A 20,121-nucleotide genomic window follows, 5' to 3' on the forward strand; every position below is an offset into this window, starting at 1 on the left:
TCCTCCCCGCCCAATCTCGTCCGCTTTTTTTACCGCGCGCTGGCCGCTGCGTGAGCCCTCGCCCGCCCCCCCCGAGTCCGGAGCGGGTGGCCTTCAGCCCCCACGTCCTTCGGCCCGGTGCCCGGGTGGCGGGCGAGCAGCGGCCGAGCCGGAGGGCCGAGGCGGGCGGAGCTCGGGCTCCGGCGAGCCCTCCGCGCGTCCCGCGGGCGTGGCTCGGCAGCCGCCTAATTCCCGCCGGGCGCTGAGGACTCGCGGGGCCCCCGCTGCGGCCGCTCCCCTGCATCGCCGCTGCACGCGCTTGAGTTAGCCGCGCGCCGAATTCGAAGCCCCCGAGAGGGGCCGCGTTCAAGGCTCGGCGGCCTGAAGCTGCTCAGCCGCGACCGCGCGGGCCCCGGTGCTAATCTTACACTGACCTACTTTGCGGGGGGGGGGGGATGCGTACACAGAACGCCCTGTCGGAGGAACAGTGGATTTTAAATGGATCTCGTGTTTTTGTAAACCTGAAACATAAAGGAAGATTAACAACGCAATCCCTCGGGGCGATTTAAAAAAGGACATTGTTAAGAGCAGATCAGAATTTTTCCTGGGGCTTTTTCAACGCTTGAAGCTGGAATTTGGAAGAGACTGCAAGCTCCTCGGGGCAGAGAACTCAACACACAGGGATGGTGCTGCTCCAGCCTACCAACGTCCTTCTGCTGGGATCTTTTGAACCCTAGAGAATCAAAATCGTCTCTCTTTCACCACCTCTCCCTCCAATCCTAACCTGAATTACTTTGAATGTTTAATCTGATTACTTGAATATTGGTTTCCTCCATCCTATTCAAGAAAAGAACTTCATGAATAATAGCTCATGTTCCTCTTTGTTATTCGAGATATGCATTTTGATGTTTTCTGCAATGTTAATGTTTTTTAATATAAGAGCAACTGTTTCAAAACGTGCAAAGCGTATTTTACTTGCAAAGGCAGCCCCTACATCAGGGATCAACCATCCCAGGGCTACCACTCAGCCCCCACCACCCAGGAGGTCTCCTTCAGGCCTGGAGGGCATCTTGCGGGCTGACTGGGAGCCAAGCCCCCTTGGAGAATCAGCGCCGGCACATCCCCAAATCCCGTGGTACTGTGAGGAGGGCCGGGTGCTCCTTGTGTTAACGAGACTTATTTGGATTCTGTGACTACTTCCAGCATCCTCCTGGACGCAGAAATATTTGGGGATCAAGCTGACCTGGAAATGGGTCCCCAAGGATAGAGATGGAGGGGACAGAGTTGTTACTTTCAGGTACCGCTAAAACCTGGAAGAAAACAACTCATTTAAAACTGAAGGGAACAAAAGAAAGCAGCTGAGATATACCTTGATAATTGGTCATTTAATAAAATTTATTAAACACAGTCCATACAGGTCTGGAAACAGAAATAACAAAATGAGAAAGAAACCATCCACTCTGGCCTTATCTCCTCCCCCCAGCCCCACCCTCTCTTCTGGGGGGCTAAGAGCTGGCAGGCCCCCAACAGCCCGTGTAGTAAGGAGGGCAGAGAAGGGGGAGAGGAGCCCCCACCTGGGCAGGGATGAACCAGAAACTCTCTGCAAAGTCACCGGCGGGGGGCAATTCCTCTCCCTCCCTCCGGATGAGCAACGGCCAGGCGGCAGAGGAGGGAACTCAGAACTGCGAGCTCTGGGTTCAAATCTCCTCCCCTTGCGTGCAGCTTCCTCTTTGGAAAGAATACAAAGGTAAGGAGTAAACTACTCAGTGGAGTAGCGCAAAAGTGCTGTGCAAAATCCAAAACAGGAGGATGAACGCGGAGCGGTTCCCCCCCCAAAACTGCTTTGGAAACGGCCCCATGAAACCCTTCAAGGCGTCTCCGCAGCAGTCGTCTTCTCTAGCTGAATAACATGTTCTGCACCGCTCGTCTCTGCAGGCCAGAGCGGTTCGCAACCCCCAAACTCGTCCCGTTCAGGCACGGAAGGAAGCCGGGCGGCCGAGGGGCCCAGCGGCCGGAGGCTCGGAGGCCCTTCGCTTCTGGGCGGAGAAGATCTCTCAGAAAACCCTCCCGAGCTGACGGGCAGAAGAGCCTCAGCAAAAGCTCACCCAGGGAGAAACAGAGCGGGGAACTCCTGATGCAGCTCTAATGCGCCCCGAGCACGGCGAGCCGAGAAACGCTTTCGGCAAAGGTCTCAAAAAAGCACGCTGCCCGGCGGCATACGTCATCCCTGGCAAGGTGCCAACTCCTGAAGTTGCTCGTGAGCTGCGTCGCAATCCTGAAGTGCAATTGCACAAATAAATGTGCCCCTTTCAAACTTCACTTGCGCACCTGAGCAGTTAACCTTGTTTCCCTTTTATTGTTTTCTATCAAGCTTCTAGACCTCATGGCAGGGGCAAGGGCAAGGAGAAATAGGCCACAGCTACCCGGGTGGTTTGTGAATGTCTTTGGATTTGTGAAGATGGGGGTAGGAACCTGCCTTTATTGCTGCCTAAGACAACCCACCCTCCCCAACATTCGGGCCCCCCAACTCTTCGGGGGAGACAGAACAATGGGGCCTTCGTGTCTTCTGAAAGCAGACAATACAACTTGGGAATCTCATTCCTCTTCCCTCGCCCAGTTAAGAAAGCGGTAATACTTTGGAAACTTTCTGAATTTGATACGAAGGTAAGAAAACCAATCAACCTTTCAGATTTGATTTAATTTAAAAAGAAAAAGAAAGAAGAAAACTTGGCTTAATGCCACCCTAGCCCTTGTTCAGCCAGCCGGGCAGCTGGTTAGGAGCTCCTGGCAAGCGCCAAAGGGTTGAGAGTTCAAAAGTCCCTTCCCCTCGTGCCACGCCGGGAGGAGGTGGGGGGCATCACACTGGCAGAACAGTGGGCATGGCCAGAGAGAGCCAAGCGGTGGAGGCTGTCTGTCCCGGGGCCCCAACGGGAAGCAACCCAGATGAGGTCCTGCAGCATGCCCCTTCCCCCTTCTGCAGACCTCTCTGCCTGGCTGCTGCCAACTGTGGGGCGGATGGGGGAAGGGGGCCCCTTGCACCCAGGCCAGTCAGCCCCATCCCGAGAGAACTGGCGAGTGGGGAAAGCGCTCCCGCCTTTTGCAAACTGCCAGATTCTGCTTCAAAGGGGGTGAGTGCAAATGCTTCAGGAGAAGCCGCTTCCCTACCTCCAACTCCATTCAAAGGACTCCCCACTTGGGGGGGCAGTTCCAAGCCCCTCCTCGCCAGGGGGAAAGCTCCCCTGAGGAGCAGGGCTGGCACCCGCAGGGATCCCCGGCTAGAAACGCCCACTCTGGGTGACCCTGGCTCCCCCCCCGCCTCTGGACAGGTCACCCTGCCGACCTTAACGCTGTTTCATAGCACTGAAATCCCCTTGAAACCCTGGGAACTAGACTTTGGCCACCAAGCCAAAGTGAGCTCTCAGCCGCCTCAAAATTCAATTCCCCGGATTCCCCTTGGGAAAAGGCTGAAAACTGCATACGAAATGGACAAGGACTTACTTAGAACTGGGACGTGCTGCCTCCGGTTCCCGCCTGTCAAACGGGCACATCTCGCCAAAGGCTTCTCGATTTGCAGGGCAGGGAGGAGTCTGCCCCTCTCTTAAAGGCATCATCCCAAAGGGAGAGCGCTGAGCATTAAATGCTCCCCAGCCTGGTTATTTTAAACTCCGGGCAGCAAAAAAGGTGAAAGAAAGGAAAAAGGCAATGCGGGCAGGGCAGGGCAGGGCAGGGCAGGGCAGGGCAGGGCAGGGCAGGCCCCCCCCCGTACGGAAATCTGTTTTTTGCCAGGAGGGTCTCGCCATGCACAAGGCTGGCGGGGGGGCAGGAGGTGACCCGTGCAGGCAAGTCAGGCCTCCAGGCCCTCCTTCGCTTCCCTCCCCGCCGAGTCCAGACGGTCCGCAAAGCCTCTTCTCCGGCATCCGGGAGCCTGGCTGGCTGAAGGGCCGCCAAAGGGGAGAACGCGAAGCTGAGCAGAAGCGGATTGCCCAGAAGGCGGGTTTATTTCAGCCAAGAATTTGCGGAGGGCAGAGAAGACCCAACAGTCAGGCGGGCCCCTCGGGCAGGTCCTGAGCGCAGTCTGCAGTTCTGGTCAGGGGTGCAGCTTCGGGGGCAAAGAGGAGTCGTCAAAAAGCGGGTTCTTCACTTCCATCTCTCCAGTCTGCAACGGCCAGCAAGGAAGAACGGGAGACGCAACCGTTACCTCGAGGAGCGGGCATGCTGCCTGCCCCAGCGCAGGGCAGGGAAGGGGCACGACCTCCCGGGCACTGGGGCCCTGCTTTGATTCGCGGTGGGCAGGGCAGCCCCCACTGCCTGGGAACCGTGCTCCCCCTTGCAGGAAAACGAACCCACCGGGCCAGTGCCCTCCCTTGTCCCCTACCTGCTCCAGCAGCTGGACCCACCCAAGGGGCCTGCCCTCCTCACTTCTTCAGAAACAGGGCAAGGTAGTGAGGGGGCAATGCCCTGTGCCCACCCCTCCCTAGAGAGAGACCTACCGGGGCCAGGCCGGGGCACTCGTACACCGTGAAGTCCCCGTCCTCGTTCTCTTCGTCCGACGAGGCGGAGTCGGGAGCTTTGCTTTCTTCCTTATGCCTGCAGATTTGGGGGGGGGAATGCAGCCAGTGAGGCGGGGGCGGAAAACTCCCTCCACGCCTGCCCACTCCAAGCCAACCCCCCCATCGGTTGGGATTTTGCTTTCAAAACTTCGGCTTTCCAGCCAAAGCTTTTCAAACCCCGCGAGGTCCCCGGAAACCAAGCACTGCCAGGCTCCCCGTGCCGGGCCAGACCTCATTCAGTGAGCACCCCGGGGGTAAAACAGGTCCATGGGCAGTTAAAGGAGGCCCACCCTGGATTTGCTGCTCGGCTGTAAAATTCCTACAACCCAGTGGCCTCCTCCACCTCTGGCAGCTGCGGATTTCTTTCATCCAGGAGTTCCTATTTATGTGCAGCTTTTCAAGACTGCCAACGTTTTTAGAAGACCCCAGCTGACAAGCAGCCTCATTCCACACAATTCAGTCCTCTGGGGCAGGGGTGGCGCAGCAAAGCATCCCCTCTTATTTCACAGGGACGGGAGACCTACACGTAGCAAGTAACCTCACGAGCCACGCTTGAATCAATCCCTATCACGCCCTGTGGGTGCAAACCACTGCAGCTGGGTCGCTTCGTAAAGCTGGGCTCGCACATTGGGCCAGGCCACGATTTACTTAATCCTGGCCATGAATCATGGCTGGCAAGGCCCTGAGTGGAGACAGGAGGGTACAGGCGTGCCGTGCGGCCTGTTGGCCTTGCACGAAGGACCTTCCTGGCCTCCAAACACACTTCTGGGCCCGACGCTTAAGTGGGTCGAACAAGGAACCAGAAAGAGGGCGGAGATGCCCAGCGCTCCCGAAAGGCTTTGGGCCCATCACCGCGGAGGAGGACGCACTTCTCCATGGAGAGCATCTGCTGCTTCTGGTGCTGATAGTGGTACATCTGGGCACTCTGCGCCAGCTTTCTGTCCCCGGGCTGGCGGGAAAGAAAAAGGTGGGAACCCCGTCAGCGCAGGGAACGTTATAGCAGCAGGATAGGCGCGACCAACGCTGTACCTCCCAAACGCCTTCTTCCTCCAAAGCGAACCAGGCGGCACCTTGTGCACCAGCAGGGAGAGCAGGCCCTGCCCCGGCCCTGGCGCCAGGGAGCCAAGCCCACCGGGGCGCAGGTAACTCCCTGCCACTGGCAGAGACGGACCGGACAACGGGGGCGCCCGGGGATTGAGCCACACAGAGCGGCCAGAGCGCAAAGCAGCGCCCAAGCACTGGGCCTGGCCAGAGAGGCTCCTCCCAGGGTGCCATTTGAGAAGCGCTCGGCCGTTGCCGTGCCAAGGGCGGGCACGGGAGCGTGCAGGGCGGGGACTTACAGAGAGCTTGTCATACGAGGGGGGGCTGGGGAGCTTATTTGCCGGGTAGTCAGCCTTCTGGGCAAGCTGCATCTCCTTCTGCAGCCTGGGGGAAGAGGGGAAAGTCCATGAGGAAACCCACACAACAGCTGGCGGGACTGCCCCAAAGGCCATCCAGCCCGTTAGAAAGCTCCTAAGCGGGCCCCGGATATCCCCGGCCGCCACGATATACTGCTGCTGTACATGGAGGCCCCATTGGGAGGCGGCACCGAAGGGCATTGGGGCGCATCTCAAGGCTGCTGCTTCCAGGAACTGAGTTGCCACCGTTCGCCCCTGCTCTGCCCCTGCCCAAGGGGGACTCACCTGCACCAGCAAATAGTTGCCACCACAAGAGCCGCCACTCCTGCAGCTGTGCACACGACGATCAAGCCTGCAAAAGGGAGGACAGACATCTGGGGAGGGGAGGGGAGCGGAGACCACCGCCCCGCGCCCTTCGGCAGCTGCCCTGCAGCTGGCACCCAAAAGATAGACTGCCCCTCTCTGCAGAGTCTCTTTGCACCCAACGACCCCTCCGCAGCCACTGGAGATGGGATTATCAAGGGGGAGGTTTACCAAGCCAAGGGCAGGCCTCTGGGAGCTGAGGACTAGCACCTTGGGAGCTTGCTCCCCCCCACTCTTTTCTCGGGGATGGACGGAGGAGCATCCGTCGTGCCTGGGGCAGAGGCTCACCAAGGACGAGGGCATCATTTAAAGAGATGCGTGCTGACTCCACAGGAGATCTGTGAACCGGCTCCGTGGGGGGGTGCAGGGGGGGGTCTGGCCGTCCCCCCCGGCCGCTCTGCGGGGACTCTGTCTTCGATGCCCCACTCCCGGAGTGCGGGCCAGTGGGGGCCGGGCTTCCTGGCGAGGGAAGGATGGCTGATTGGCAGAGAGAAGGAGAGATGCCCCCCGGACTGCAAACTTTCCCTTGGAAAAATAAGCCAGCCTCAAGCCCCCTCCTGCCCTGCCCGGCGCTGGGGGGGAGGCCCCTGGGGCTGGGGCAGCCTTACCTTGCTGGCTGCGGGGCAGAGGCGCACTCCTCTGCTTGGACAGCACATCCGACACCAAATCAATTTCTTCTTCTAGGCTGGGAACAACAGAAGTTTGCCCTAGAGAGGGAGGGGGCCCATATAAAGGCAGTCAGCAAAAGAAGAAAAAAGACCCACACACACACACCGACTTGCAATTTCAGCAAAACATTCCGCGAGCAGGGAGGGCTTAAGGTCAGAAACTGCGGCAGGCACACTGCACAGGGGCAGAGAAGCCCCAAATCTTCAGTGTTGGGGGGGAGGCCTTCAGCGAGGGACTCCAATGAGAGAACCACCCCCTCGCAACCGAGCTGCTACATAACCCGCCATCTGTCAGCGAGAGGAGCCACTTGGCACGCAATCACGCCAGAAGCCGGCTTCCCCCGTGCGCCAGCTGCCCTGTGCTGCGCACGCTCTCCCTTCCCGCCCCATTCCTCGCCTTCCAAATGTGGGCAGACAGGACACAGGCGACCTGCAAGGCGGTGCCTTCCCCGGCACTCTGGTCTATAGAATTGGGACTGAGAGGTCATCCAGCTCAGCCCGCGGTTGAAAAGAGCCACCTTGGCACCTCCTTCCCCCCCTGGGCGCACCGGAGGAGATCCTGTTTCAGTGTTATTTGCCTAAGGCCTCCAGGAGCGGTGCTGCTTCTTATCCAGAGCCCCACCGCCAAAAAAGCTGAGCCAGGAAGCCCTGCCTCGACTCTCCTGGAAGAGCCTCCGTGGGTCCAGGGTCTGGAGCAGAATCGCTGCAATTCAGATAATACGGCACAGATCCCAGAGACGTGCCCAGCGTGGGTTCCCTCTGCTGCCGGGATGACATTCGGCACGCGCAGCTCTTATCATCGCAGCGTGAGAACGCCCAAGGGACGTTCCCAGAATCATCGCTTCAGTCCCGGTTTGTGGGAGACTTTCCGTAAACTCCATTTCGGTCTCCACCCCCTGGGTCGCCTGCCACAGTGAATGGGCGAATGACCTTGGGGCAAAGCCCCCGCCCCACAATGCAGCAACCGGGCTGCCCCAAAGGCCTCTCTTCTGCCAGGGAGGCCAAAGCACAGGGGATGGAGAGTGCTGGCGTGGGCAGGGCCTTTCCCGAAAGCCGGCAGGAATCACAGCTGAGGCCGCCCCCTTCCCTTTACCTTTGGGCGCTCGCGTCTTGGCCACGCATTTGCCCTCTCCGTCTTCGACAAACTGGGGGAGGCAGGGGCCGCAGGCATGGGAGCCCAGCTGGCACAGCTTCCGCCGCTGAAGGGTGCAATCCAAGTGCCGAGGACACAGCTCTGAATTTTGAAAGGCAGGAAATGGATCAGGGCCCCTCGCGCGCTCCCAAACGGAAGGCGGTTGGCTGCCAAACCCCGCAGGGAGACTTCGAGGGACGCCTTCCTTGGGAAGCCGCCCCTCAGCTAGGGCCTGTCAAGGAGGCCCATAAACGGGCGGCGTGATCCGTGGGAGCGACCGAGCCTGTCCTGTTCCGAGTTCATTCCCCGCTCCGTAAAGAAGCTCTTCCCGCCACCCCCTTGAACCGTCTCCAAATTCAGCAGGAAGCCTGAGGCTTCAGCCCTCGATGGGAAGCCTCCACCGCCCCCCTCTGCACCCAGCAGGGTCTCTCTGGGGGTTCGGTTTCTGTAAGCGACCAAAAAAAGGAGGGGTTGCTTTTTTCTCAGAAAGAGGCCTTTCTGGCAGGGGCCGCGTGCAGTTGCAGACCTGGCCCTCCAAAAGACCTTGCCCTGTGGTGTAACTCAGGGCCACCCGGGCCGGGCTTCCACAGCCCCAAGGATGCCCGCCGGACAGCCACCTCAACGCGCAACTTGGAAACGCAGCCGCCAGGTGGCACAACCCAAACTTCTCTCTGCGCAGGAGGGGGAAGCGGCGGAGGTTAATCTGCCCCCGCCCGGAAAGTAAGCAAGATCTAAGCATTGCCTGCCCGCCCCTGCAGCAAACAGAGTTTGACCCAGTTGAACTTGGCTACTTCTTCTTACGTGTCTGATTTGGCAGAAGGCAGAAAGGAAACAGTCCAGACAAAGCTTTTAAGAGCGCCAACAGAGAACGGCAAGGAAAAACGATGATGGGGGGGTGTAATTTTCAAGCCCCCCCTGCTTGCCTGCCTAAGAAATCGAGCCTCAGCCAAGGGCGGCCGAGCAAGAGGGGACCCAGAGCGCAGCCCCCTGGCTTTTGCCGTAGGGCCTCCCTTGCCCAGGTTATTCCAGATGGCCGTGCCCTCACTTGGCGGGCAGTTGCCGGGGATAAAAATGGCATTAAAAATGTTCACACAACCGAGAAGCACAGACACAGAAACCGTGTAACGTAACAAAAGGGGACTCAAGGGTCAGAGTGATCCAACCCTAAAAAAAGCCTGATGCCAGGGAACCCGTCTGGTTGCCCGTCAGATGCCAAGCAAGGAAAGAGCCGAACTCGCCTCTCTTGGAGGAGTCTTGCAATGGAGACAGCTCACGTTGCCAACAGCCTGCTATCAGTTGCTTTTGCAAATCCAAACTGCCGCTGGAAAAAAATCGTTTGGGGCAATGCCAGACCCACGCAGACCCGGGAGGACATTTGTGCTCCAGAGGAGAAACAGGAAAGGAGAATCAGGGAGAGCAGGATGCTCCTGGCCCGCCCGGAGGGGACTTCAGACGCAGACCCTCTTCTCCCCCAAGGCAGGGAGAAAGGAAGGGGAAGAAACTCAGCCAGAGGCCAAGCGGCGGCACCAGGCTGAACACGGGCCTCCTCTGCGTCTGCCAGCAGGTCAGGGGCACCCCATTTCACGGCATCGGCTTCGGGCCAAGGAAGCACCAGCAAAGTTGGAGGGGAGGGTTCCGCTAAGCCCCTTTAACTGTGTTTTCCTCCTTGATCTGCTGGCACTTGGAGGAAAGGCGGGCCCACCGCCAGTTCCTGCCCAGCCGGGACTGGGAATCCAGAGTGTTTGCCAGCAGCAAAGGTTGGCTTGCAGGAGCCAAACAAGGAAGCAGTTTAGTCACACACTCAACCACCGGCCTTCCTTTCTCCCCTCCAAGAGGCAGAGCCGCTCAAAGCAGCTTCAAAGAGGGAGAACGCACCGAAGACAATCAGCCACTTAAAGCAAAAAAAGACAAAATGAGAAAACAAGTTCAGTTGCGCACCGAATGACGTGGGGCTGCATCATCATCGGCTGGCAGCGGGTCCCCAGCCTTCTAGCCATGGCGGCTTCTGCCCACCTCCAGGGAGCAAACACTAAGCCGTTTTGCCGCCCCCACCCTGGATCCAAAGCTCCATTTTCCACAAAGGGAGACGGCCCAGCTCGAAAGGGGACAGACCTCGTCGATGGCCAAAAAACCCCACGCCCACACCGGGAAGGTCACCCCGCCCTGACTCTTATCGGGTGAGGTGCTGCCAGGTGAGCGACGGAGCCTCGCAAAGCAGCAAATAAAGCTCCTCGTTTTAGAAATAGCTGTGTGGCGATGGGGGGACAGAGGGGGCTTGGGAAAATTTGAGGAGGAGGAGGAGGCGCCTATTTCCCGCCCCAACCTCTTGCTATTTGGACTCAGCCACCCCCGAGGAACCTGAGATGAAAGTGACCCCAAAGGAAGGGCTTCCACAAGTGGAAGACTTGTGAATTCCCCGACACATGACGCTGTGCTGACTGAAATAATATGAGATATGCACCCAAAAAACGTCCAACCAATTTGAGAGCAGCCCACCAGGAGCCAGCGCTGCGTCGCGGTTCAGGCTGCAGCCGGCAAAGAGGCAGCGACCCTGGCCACAGCAGGGCTGGTTGACAAGCGTCTGCCCCTGGCTGGCAGAGAAGCCCTCAGCCCTGTAGCCCGCTCCCCCCACCGCCCACCCTGCTTCAACCGTAAGGACCACCAGAGAGAAGCGACGAAGACGTGAGCCAGAAAGGACCCAGTCACTCTGCAGGTCTCTCGATGCCTCCCTGTAGGCCCCGCAGAAAGATGTCTTGAAGCAGACCCCAACCACTTCAAAATGGCCGTAAATAATACGACTCCCCAACTGCATGACGAAGCAGGTGGAAGCCACCCCAGGGGGGTGGGAGGCGGGCAGGTCTTTTGTGGGCGTGGAGAGAAACCCATTTCCTTATTCCAAAGGGGATCGTGCATGATCAGGAGACCCCCCCCCACATGCGCAGGCAGACTTGCTGGGGCCCCCAGGAGGCCCAGCAAGGCTCACTTGGGGGCCTGGGGACCCGCTCTCAGGAGTTTCTTCTCTGGGCTGCTCTTGGAACAAGCCTCCAAAACCCCCTTCCCGAAAGTGACAGGAGAGACAGAAACGCTTTGGGATTGCTCAGCAGAGAAAAGGGGAGACGGGTCTAGATAACTTGGGAAATTGCGCAGCCGTCGAGGCAGGTGCCGGGGCAAGGGCGCTCGTTCAGCACACGCACAAGACCGGCATTCCAACGTGATTTCCGGCCACCCTGATGGATTTTAGAAGGAGAACATTCCCCACGAATAGTGGGACAATCTGCTCGTCTGTGGCCAAGATGCCATGTACTTAAAACTTCGCATTTTAAGTTGAGGAGCTATTTCTAGATCGCCCAACCTGCCCCCCCCCCCCCGCATGGCAGTCACACAAGCTGAGCAAGCAATTGCCAAGAGCAGCTCCTTTGGGAGGGAGAAGGATCTTCCACGCGGAGGGGAGGGGAGGGGACGGAGAAGGCGAGGTGGGCCCCCCAAGTAGCACCCTTTCGGTCACCTCAACCCGAGGACACCCTCGCATTCAATAGATTCTGCAGGGATTCCAGGCCTTTCACCCAAGACATTTCTTGGGCGCTAACTGCCACTTGCCACGTTTACACAAGCCACCTTGACCTCAGAAAGTTTCCTGACACAATCTCAAACTGCTGCTGCTTACCTCCGAAGGACAACCCGGCTCAGGTCGCCCTGGAGAGGGCCAAAGTGCCCTGCGTTTTCGTCTGCTTTGGACTCTCCAGCTTCCCATCTCCCCCATTCCTACACCAGATGCTTCCTTCCCTACCTTGGTTTTGGCACGTCCCTCCCCCCCGCCCCCGTCTCCGGGTCCATGACTTCCCCCAGCATAGATACATCCGCACACAGGGGGACTTTCCCCCTTCATCTGTAGGGCTAGAAAGCACAGCTTGGATCAACTGAAATCATTGTTTACACATCCCTTTTCAATCTTTCCCTCCCCCCCCAAATATTTTTTTTAGGTGTTTTCATCTACCTATTTCATGCTTAGTTTGAGGAAGGGGTCAAACTGCCAGGGAAGGGCAGCCTCCTTGGGGATTTTCCAGCAGAGCTGGCTGGCTGCTTCGCAAGAGGGGTGCCGGGCGAGGGAGCCCTTTGGTCTGATCCAGGACGGATCCTCCCCCAGAGCTGCGCAGAAGAGGCCCTGCCCTTCTGGGTCACTCATCCTTGTTGTTCTCTGGGCTGAGCCACGAGAAGGTTCCCTGCTTACAGGCTGGCTGCCAACGTGGCAAAATGTCTCCCTGGAATACAAGAGCTCTGAATTATTGATGGCCCTCTCTGCAGGCAGAGAGGGGCCATCAAGCAAGGAAGGAAGGAAGGAAGGAAGGAAGGAAGGAAGGAAGGAAGGAAGGAAGGAAGGAAGGAAGGAAGGAAGGAAGGAAGGAAGGAAGGAAGGAAAATATAGGGTAACCTGAGATTCCAGCAGGTCTGGCTATGGTTTTTTTTAGAGACACACAGGCCAAGAAGTTCCAGGAAACTATGCTGTGTGTATTCAAATGTTCTCTAGCATTTGCAGAGAGTCTCACAGCTTGAAAAGCCACCGCCTATAAGCAGGGATATAGCTCCCCCCCACTGCTCTATTTATCCAAATGGCCTTGCCTTTTCTTTTGGGAGGAATTTGCCAATGTCTGATGACATCTGCCATTCAGGACAAGCTGGGAGGTCATCCACACTGCTCTTTATTGACAGATGCACCCAGGCAAGGGAAGCGCCTGGCGCTCCGAGAAGATCAGCCAGTGTGGAGCACCAGAGGGGCCTGCCACTGTGGCAAGACTCCCCCTTCTGTGCGGGGAGCCGGTGAGACTCCTGGCTTTGCCCTCAACCCACCCTCCTTCTCCCCTCCTCTCACCAATGCGTCAACCGCCCGCCTCTGCTGTCTCCGCTTAGCGAATTAACCCTCTCCTTCGGCTGGGAGTGGGGGAGAGGCACCAATGGGTCTGGAAGAGGCGAGTCTGCCGAGTGCCAGGTGTGCCAGGCCTCAGCAGAAAGGAAAGGCTGTGCAGGGCCCCAGAAGGCAACACCACAGAGGGCTGCAGTCCGTGCATCCTTGCCAGGAGCAGAGCCCGAAACAGGCGGACCAGAGCCCAACTCTGCGAGGGCACCAGAATTCATGGGTGGCTTTGGGCAAGTTGCAACCATGCCTACCTCGCAGCTTTGTTGTAAAAATCAAGCGGGGGAAGTTTGCGTCGCCTTCCCTACATTTCTTTTTCTTTTTTTTAATAACTGTATTGTTATCCAAGGAGAGAGGAAGAGGCACCCTCAAGATGATGTAAAGTGGAGCAAAAACACACCGGAGAGGTGGTGTGCATGTAACCATTTTCTAGCTGCAATTTCTCCCTTCTGCACATGCCAAAGAGCTGAATGTTGTCCTGTGCAACTTCCTGAAACAGGTTGTCTGAACACCTCACATCCCCTTCCTAAAAGGCAGCACGGCCCACGCCAACTTTGCCGGATACAACACTATCACTGGAGGCAGGGAATTTGTCCTTGAAACGGAGATCAGACCTAGATAAGAGAACCCTGATAGGTACAGGCTGAACGTCCACTCTAGATTAGAACTGGTTTTTGAAGCAGGGACAGGAACTTTGCGGAGGGGGGCCAGGAAGGGAGGAGAATATTCTTTAGTCTGCTTAAAGGATTATTCCAGGAGAGCTAGCAACTGTGGAAGTCGCAAGGAAGGCGTCTGTTGTGGCCTGGAAGAAGCTGCGGGAACTGAAGCCGCGCTTGGTCTTCAGCGTCAATGTGCGAACCAAACAAAGGCTTCAGGGTGAAACTCCTTCTCTGCCAATTTACAGCTACTTTGGACGGGGAGCCCCAGGGATTCTTAAACCCTTGCCAACGAACGTTTGGAGAGCAAAATGCACTTTTTGATAAATGGACTCCCTGGGATTTGGGACTGAACCTCGTTCCTCTGTTTTATGCCTAACCAGCAAATCAAGATGCGATGAAGTTGGACAAGGCCACGATGCCTGATGCCTCTTCCCATGCCAACCGCTTCTTTGCCAGGCAAAAATCCTCTCCATCCATGAAGGGGATGGCAGAGAGCTGGGTAACCGCTGTTTTCCAAGGGGCAGAGAGGCAGCTGGGCTTGGCTGCTGCTACATGTGCGGGAATCCCCTCTCTCCCTTCATTTAAGGTCTGACATCTGGGCAAACGTGCCAAGAATTACTGCGAGGACAGAGCATGAAAGACAGAGGGCTGAAAAACACCCTCCACCACAGCTCAGGAAGCCTCTCATGCAGGATTTCCCCCTTTCCTGATCCTGGCCCTGTTTCCACAGCACGTGGCTGAGTCCCTTCCTTTATCTCGCCCACTCCGGGCAGCCTTGCCGGTGTTTTCGGAAAGCCCTTATCCCAGTGAAAGGTGAGAAGCAGACTGTCAACCTCTGGCACCCAGCCCCTGAAAAGGAAAACACACTCCCCTGTTTGCAAATTGTGCCAATCACAGGTAAGTGTGCTCTCAGACTCAGGCCTTTGACCTCCCGCAAAAAGACTTCAGGAAAAACAGGTTTGGCAGCAGACCTGATCTAGAAACGCAAAGAGATAGAGGGAAACATCTGTCTCCTTTTTGTGCACGCAGGAGAACTTTCCCCTTCTCACAGAGCACGGCCGAGACCCATATCAAAGAGCACGTGGCCAGATATGTTTCTGCACAGCTACAGATTACATTAAAATTCTGCACTTGCGCAATGGCCAGGTAGGCTGGTGATGGATGGAGAGTGCCACGGGGTTACGGGAATTAAAATTTTCCATAACTGGAGGGGTTTAAGTTGGAGGACGCTGGCCAGTTTGTACCCTCTGCAGTTTCACAAGCACCCTACCCATGAGGAGACTCTGAAGCAACACCCTTAACTCCTTCTCCCCACACCTGAAGACCCGAGTCCTATTTGGGAGGGGGGAGAAGGCCACCCAAGCATGCCAGCGCCCAGCTAATCTAGGTCTGCTGGCACGCCGGCCATCGCTCACTGGCATGGGATCGGCTCTCAGCCCAGACAGGGCACCCAACAGCCCCCTCCCCTAAGAAGCTCAATGACACACGAGAGGTGGGCTCCTTCCTCTCCTGGGCCGCTTCTGACAGCCTCCCTAAATGCAAGGAAGCTTTTTGTATAGGACTGAACTCAGATGCGGTCAAGACGGCGCACTCACGCACATCCGCAAATCGGCCACACCGTTATTCCAGGGTTGTGATTCAGATTCTAGCCCTGGCGCTGCTCAGAGCGAGGCCTTACCGAGCCCAGCCCAGCCCAGCCCAGCCCAGCCCAGCCCAGCCCAGCCCAGCCCAGCCCAGGCGTCCCTCTACCCCCCTGGCACCTGCAGGAGAGAAACAGAGAGAAGGGAAGCAGGCACTATGGTCTGCCCTGGCGAAGGCCAGCCGGCAGGTGACCTGGGGGGGCGGTAGTTGCGGCCTCTGCCTCCAGGAACAAAAACAGTCGTCATTCAAAGCCTGACTGCCATTTCTGAGACTCGCTGGGAAAAATATCGACGTTCTCCGTGGGCAGCTGACATTAAGATCACCACCTGTCCTACGTGGGCTTTCCATGCTGGGGGTTCTCTCCTACAAAAGAACGTGGCAGGGCTGGTGCCTTGAACCCTAGCTTTCTTTCTCCAGAAAGAGCATTATGTGGGGCCAAGCCCCCCCCCGAGCCACAGAGCTCCCTTGCTTTTACACATTATCTTGACTTTTTCAAATTGATTCATCAAAGGAATGAATATTCCTGCCTGCAAAGCTCACGTGAAATGAGAAAGTGCACCCCCTGCCAGCGGTGACTTTGCTTCAGCGCTCAGCCAAAGGACCCCCAGAATCATCTGCTGACTCCATTAGAGCCTTGGAGACTCACTTTAGAGAGGAATCTTGGGGGCAACGCTCCTACGGCCATTTTTAGGTGAAAGTCAGCAACTAGACTGCCCTACAGCAATGCACAGAAGGGCCAACAGGAAGAGTCGGTTGCACGAAACTCTTCAAGGCCGTCTCAGTTCCCAATGAAATTCTCTGTCACAGAGAATGGATTTCCAAGACACCCCAGGACAGGAATGGTCCCCAAATCCAGACACCACTTGCTCAGGTTTGAGGAGGATTTTTAAATGGAGGGTGGCAAAATGTTTGGTTCAAGAAAAAGCTATAGGGAGCCGTCATCGACCTTACACCTGCAGAGCCATCCGAGTTGGTGAAGGCAGCATCAGCTGGGCTTCCAAGACTTTGCAGAAGGGGCCAGGCTCTAGACACCCAGCCAAACATCTGCCTGCCGCTGGACCTGCCCGAGGTCCATACAGAAAGCGGGCAGGACAGAGGCCACTCGCCCTGGATGGCTTCAGGAGGCTAAAGGTCACAGGCTGGGGACTCCACTTCAGGCCCCGGTAAGTCCCCAAGAAGGAGCCGAACATGAAAAGCCTTGATTGTTCCGGCCAGGAAAAGTGTTATCTTTGTGATGCTCCAGAAACAGCCCCACTTGGAGTAAAAGGAAGCTGTAGCCAAAACCGAAACCAGCCAGAAAGGAAAAGCGTAGCACGTCCGAAAAGGAAGGCCGCCTGATTCGATCGATGACCAGGGACAGGAAAGAGGTGTGCTCCGTTGCTTCCAGGGTCCCCCATGCCCAAACTCTGCGGAGCCCATGAAGCTTCTCTGCCCGACGCGCAGCCCAGTCCCACCTGTTCCAGAGAGACCCTGGGGGGGCAGCCATCCCCTACCTCCCAAGAAGAAGATTAAGGGGAGAGGGTCGCCTTCCTAGCCCCCAGGAGACGCTTGCTCAGCTCTTCACAGCTCGGCTTTCCCCAAGTCCGCCACCCCAATGGACGAAAACGACAAGTCCCCAACGAGGACTGCTGGGGTGGAAAACAAGGGAAGAGTGAGTCAGGAGAGCCTCATCTCTCCCTGCCTGGAGACCCAGAAAGGATCCCCACCCAGCCCATCAATATCCTTTAAAACAGGACACACACACACACACTCAGGTACACCCCACCCAGCTGCCTTCCTCCCGCAGACTTCTCAGGTGCAAGTGCCAGGGGGCAGAGAACCACCCTCCAGCCTGGATTTTGAGGGAAGGGTCCTGCTGCAAAAGCTGGCTGGGGGCACCAGTCGTAAAAAGCTCCAGCTGGCTGAGAGAAGCCCCCTCCACCCTGATTACTTTCCCAGAAGAGCTTTCACAAGGAACTGGCAAAAGGGAGAGAGGGCAGGAAGGGTGAAAGCCACCAAGCCTTTCAGAAATGATGTCATGGAAGGGGGGAGCAGACCTCTGGCGACTGAACGGCCACCTCCGAGGAGAGGATGGGGGGTCAACCACCGACAGACCTCCCCGGCCAGAGTAACAAGGCGAGGTCACCACAGAACAGGGAAGGGCTGCTGAGAAGGGGTCCCGGAACCCCAGAGCCCTTTAAAAGGGGCGACAATTAAGAAGAAAGGAGCGCTTTTGAGAAACGCGGGGCTGGGGGGAGCAGGATCCCAAGCCTCAGGTTCTTCCCAGCGAAGAAGAGCCTCCTTTCCACACAAAAAGTTCAGGACGCACAACCTGCTGGGTGAAAAAAGGCCGGGGAGGGGGGCAGGCAGGCAGGGGCCCCGGGGGCTTAGAAAAAAACAGGCCTCGCACAGTCCCATGCGGAGGCACGGGACTATATATCGGACTACGGCTCCCATCATCCCCACAATGCTGGCTGGGGCCTGAGGACGCTGGGCCGAGGCTGTGGGAGGACAGCCAGAAAATGGGGGGGGGGGAGGAAAGAGGAGGGGGGACCCGAGGACTCCGGGGCCGGGAGCCAGATGGCGGAGCCCCAGAGAGCGGGGACTGGTTGGGCCGGGGCCGGGGCCGGGAGGCGATGGGAAGGGTGGTCCTCGCCCGCGGGGAGGAGGCCCGGGGCCCGCCTGGCCCACGCTGCGCAGCCCGCCGGGGGAGGCGAGCGGCCGGGCGGGGCGGGGGCGCGCTTACCGCCGGGGCTGGCCAGCAGTCCCCAGGCGCCGGGCGGCGGCAGGAGCAGCTCCAGCAGCAGCAGCAGCAGCGGCGGCGGCGGCAGGAGTCCGAGCGGGCAGGGGCGGCGGCGGGCAGCGGCGCTCATCCTTCAGCGGCTGCCTCGGGAGAGCATCGCAGCAGCGCGGCGCCGCGCAAGAGGAGGCGCCTGCCGGGCTGCGGCACCGGAGGCGAGCGGGGCGCTGGCGGAGCCGAGCCGAGCCGAGCCGAGCCGATCCGGGGCGGGGCCGGTGGGCGGCGGGCCGGCCAATGGCGCCGGCTGCCCCGCCCGCCGGGAGGGCTCCGCCCGCGCCGCCCACCTGGGCCCCGGCAGCAGGTGCGCGGGCTGCCCGAAGCGGAGCGAGTGCGGCTGCGCGCAAAGCCGCCGCCTGGCCGCGCGCCGCCGGCGAGGGGTCGCCTGGGACGCCCCCGCCCCCTCCCCGCCCCCGGCCGGGACGCCGGTCAGCTCAGCCCGCGACCCCGAAGGCCGCCCGGTTCGGCGGAGGGGGAGGTCGCCGTGGCGGCGCCGGGCTTCCAGCTGCTGCCGGACCAGGGAGGGAAGGCGCCCGGCTCGCCCGCGGGGGACGCGGCCCGCCTGCTCCGAGGGGCGCTGCGAGGCGGCCAAGCGGGCGCGGATCCGGCCGGGATCCCGACGCGGTGGAAGACGCCTCCTGGCCAGAAAGGCGGCCGATGCCGCCCCCGGGTGCCCTGCAGTCCCGTCTCCCGTTGTGAGCCGGGGGACGCCTCCCTGCCCGTCAACGTGGTACCGCCTGGTCTGGGTCGTTGCGTGACTTGAGTCGGTTGTGTGGTGTTAACTGCTGGTGCGAACCGTGACTCCGTTTAGCATCCGTGGAAGGGGCTCTCTCCGGACGACTGAACGCGCCGGGCCTTCGCCCAGGATGCGGGATGCAGGCTGCGTCAGCGGGCGCGCAAGGGAAGAGTCCGACTCTCGACGGGCCTGGCGGGCGCCTCAGAGCGCCCCTGGAAACGAGCGATCCGCGGAGTCTGCACCCCGTTTCCCGAGGGGGCAACGCCTGGAAGAGAGCCAGCGCCTGCCCGCCCAGCCGCCCCCGATTCTTCCGGAGGCGCCCCGCGCCCCCCCCCCCGGCTCTCGCGGGAGCAACCGGATTTCTGCCTGGCCCTTCTTTCCTTGCCCTCGATGACGAACAGGCCGTCCCTGTCGCGATTCTGTGCAGCCGCCTCCTGAATTCAAAGGGCCGAGCGCCTTAATCCTCTTCCTTGGGAGCCGCAGGAAAATTCCGGGAGTTCCTCCCGCTTAGCGTTCGGGCGGCCCGGGGCCCCTTCCGGCACCCCTTAAACCGCGGTGCGTTTCTGGCCGCGTCTGAAGGGGCACCAGGCGCTTGACGGGGGCCGGGGGTTGCTTTCACCACGCCCGATTAACAAGGGGAGCTGCGCGGAGAGAGGCCGGCCGGGAGAGCCCTTCGGGTGTGCCGCGCAGGCCGCCCAAACCGGGAGCGCGACGCTCGGCCCACCTGGCGCGGAATCCGGGGCGCCCTCGGCTGACACCGCTGAGACTGCAGGAAGACTCCACCAGATGACAATAACTCCCCAGCAAAAGGGACCAGCGTGGGTCGCTGAGCGGGCTTTTATTATGCCTTTAAGGCAAGCATCACTTGTCTTTACAGGGAAGAGGCAGAACGCCATCCAGGGCCCGGAGGGTGGAGGAGCGCAAAGGCACCGAAGCAAAGCTCAAGGAAACTCTGTAGGAATGGGGTGTCAGAACAGCCAAGAGGAGTCGGGGGTGGGGGGCGCAGGGTGCCAACAGTGGTAACTTTCCAGCTTCAGATGCGATCCCATTTTCTTTAAAAATTCTGCCCTTCCCATCGCATCCCCACCTTTCCTATCTCCCCAGGTTGCACTGTTGGAGGCATTTTTCTACCTATGCCAAGAATTTCTGCAGAAGCCAGCTATGCAAGTTTAATACTGTTGCACTACCAATGTAAAGAATACCAACCCCCCCAAAAAACCTGATTTTTTTTTTTTGTATTTATACAAAACTGTATCATTAAAGCAAAAACAGTCACCCTGATTTCATTCCCTATTCACACACATGGACATC

At 58.8% G+C, this 20,121-nt stretch overlaps 1 protein-coding gene across 1 annotated transcript; it reads right to left on the minus strand.

Annotated features, from left to right (window-relative positions):
• Positions 1-1,345: 1,345 nt before the first annotated feature.
• NPDC1 (neural proliferation, differentiation and control 1) lies at positions 1,346-18,512 on the minus strand. The gene is made up of 9 exons (XM_088146799.1): positions 18,024-18,512; positions 8,051-8,191; positions 6,898-6,996; positions 6,578-6,748; positions 6,212-6,278; positions 5,870-5,954; positions 5,399-5,478; positions 4,470-4,566; positions 1,346-4,135 (listed from the first exon to the last, which is right to left on the minus strand). The coding sequence occupies exons 1-9, from the start codon at positions 18,148-18,150 to the stop codon at positions 4,067-4,069; spliced, it is 936 nt and encodes a 311-aa protein (XP_088002925.1). The 5' UTR covers positions 18,151-18,512; the 3' UTR covers positions 1,346-4,066.
• Positions 18,513-20,121: the final 1,609 nt, after the last annotated feature.

The sequence above is a fragment of the Python bivittatus genome, unplaced genomic scaffold, assembly GCF_059951505.1.
Source record: "Python bivittatus isolate LINGU-HERP-01145 unplaced genomic scaffold, Pbiv_v1 ctg000160_np1212, whole genome shotgun sequence".
Taxonomy (NCBI): domain Eukaryota; kingdom Metazoa; phylum Chordata; class Lepidosauria; order Squamata; family Pythonidae; genus Python; species Python bivittatus.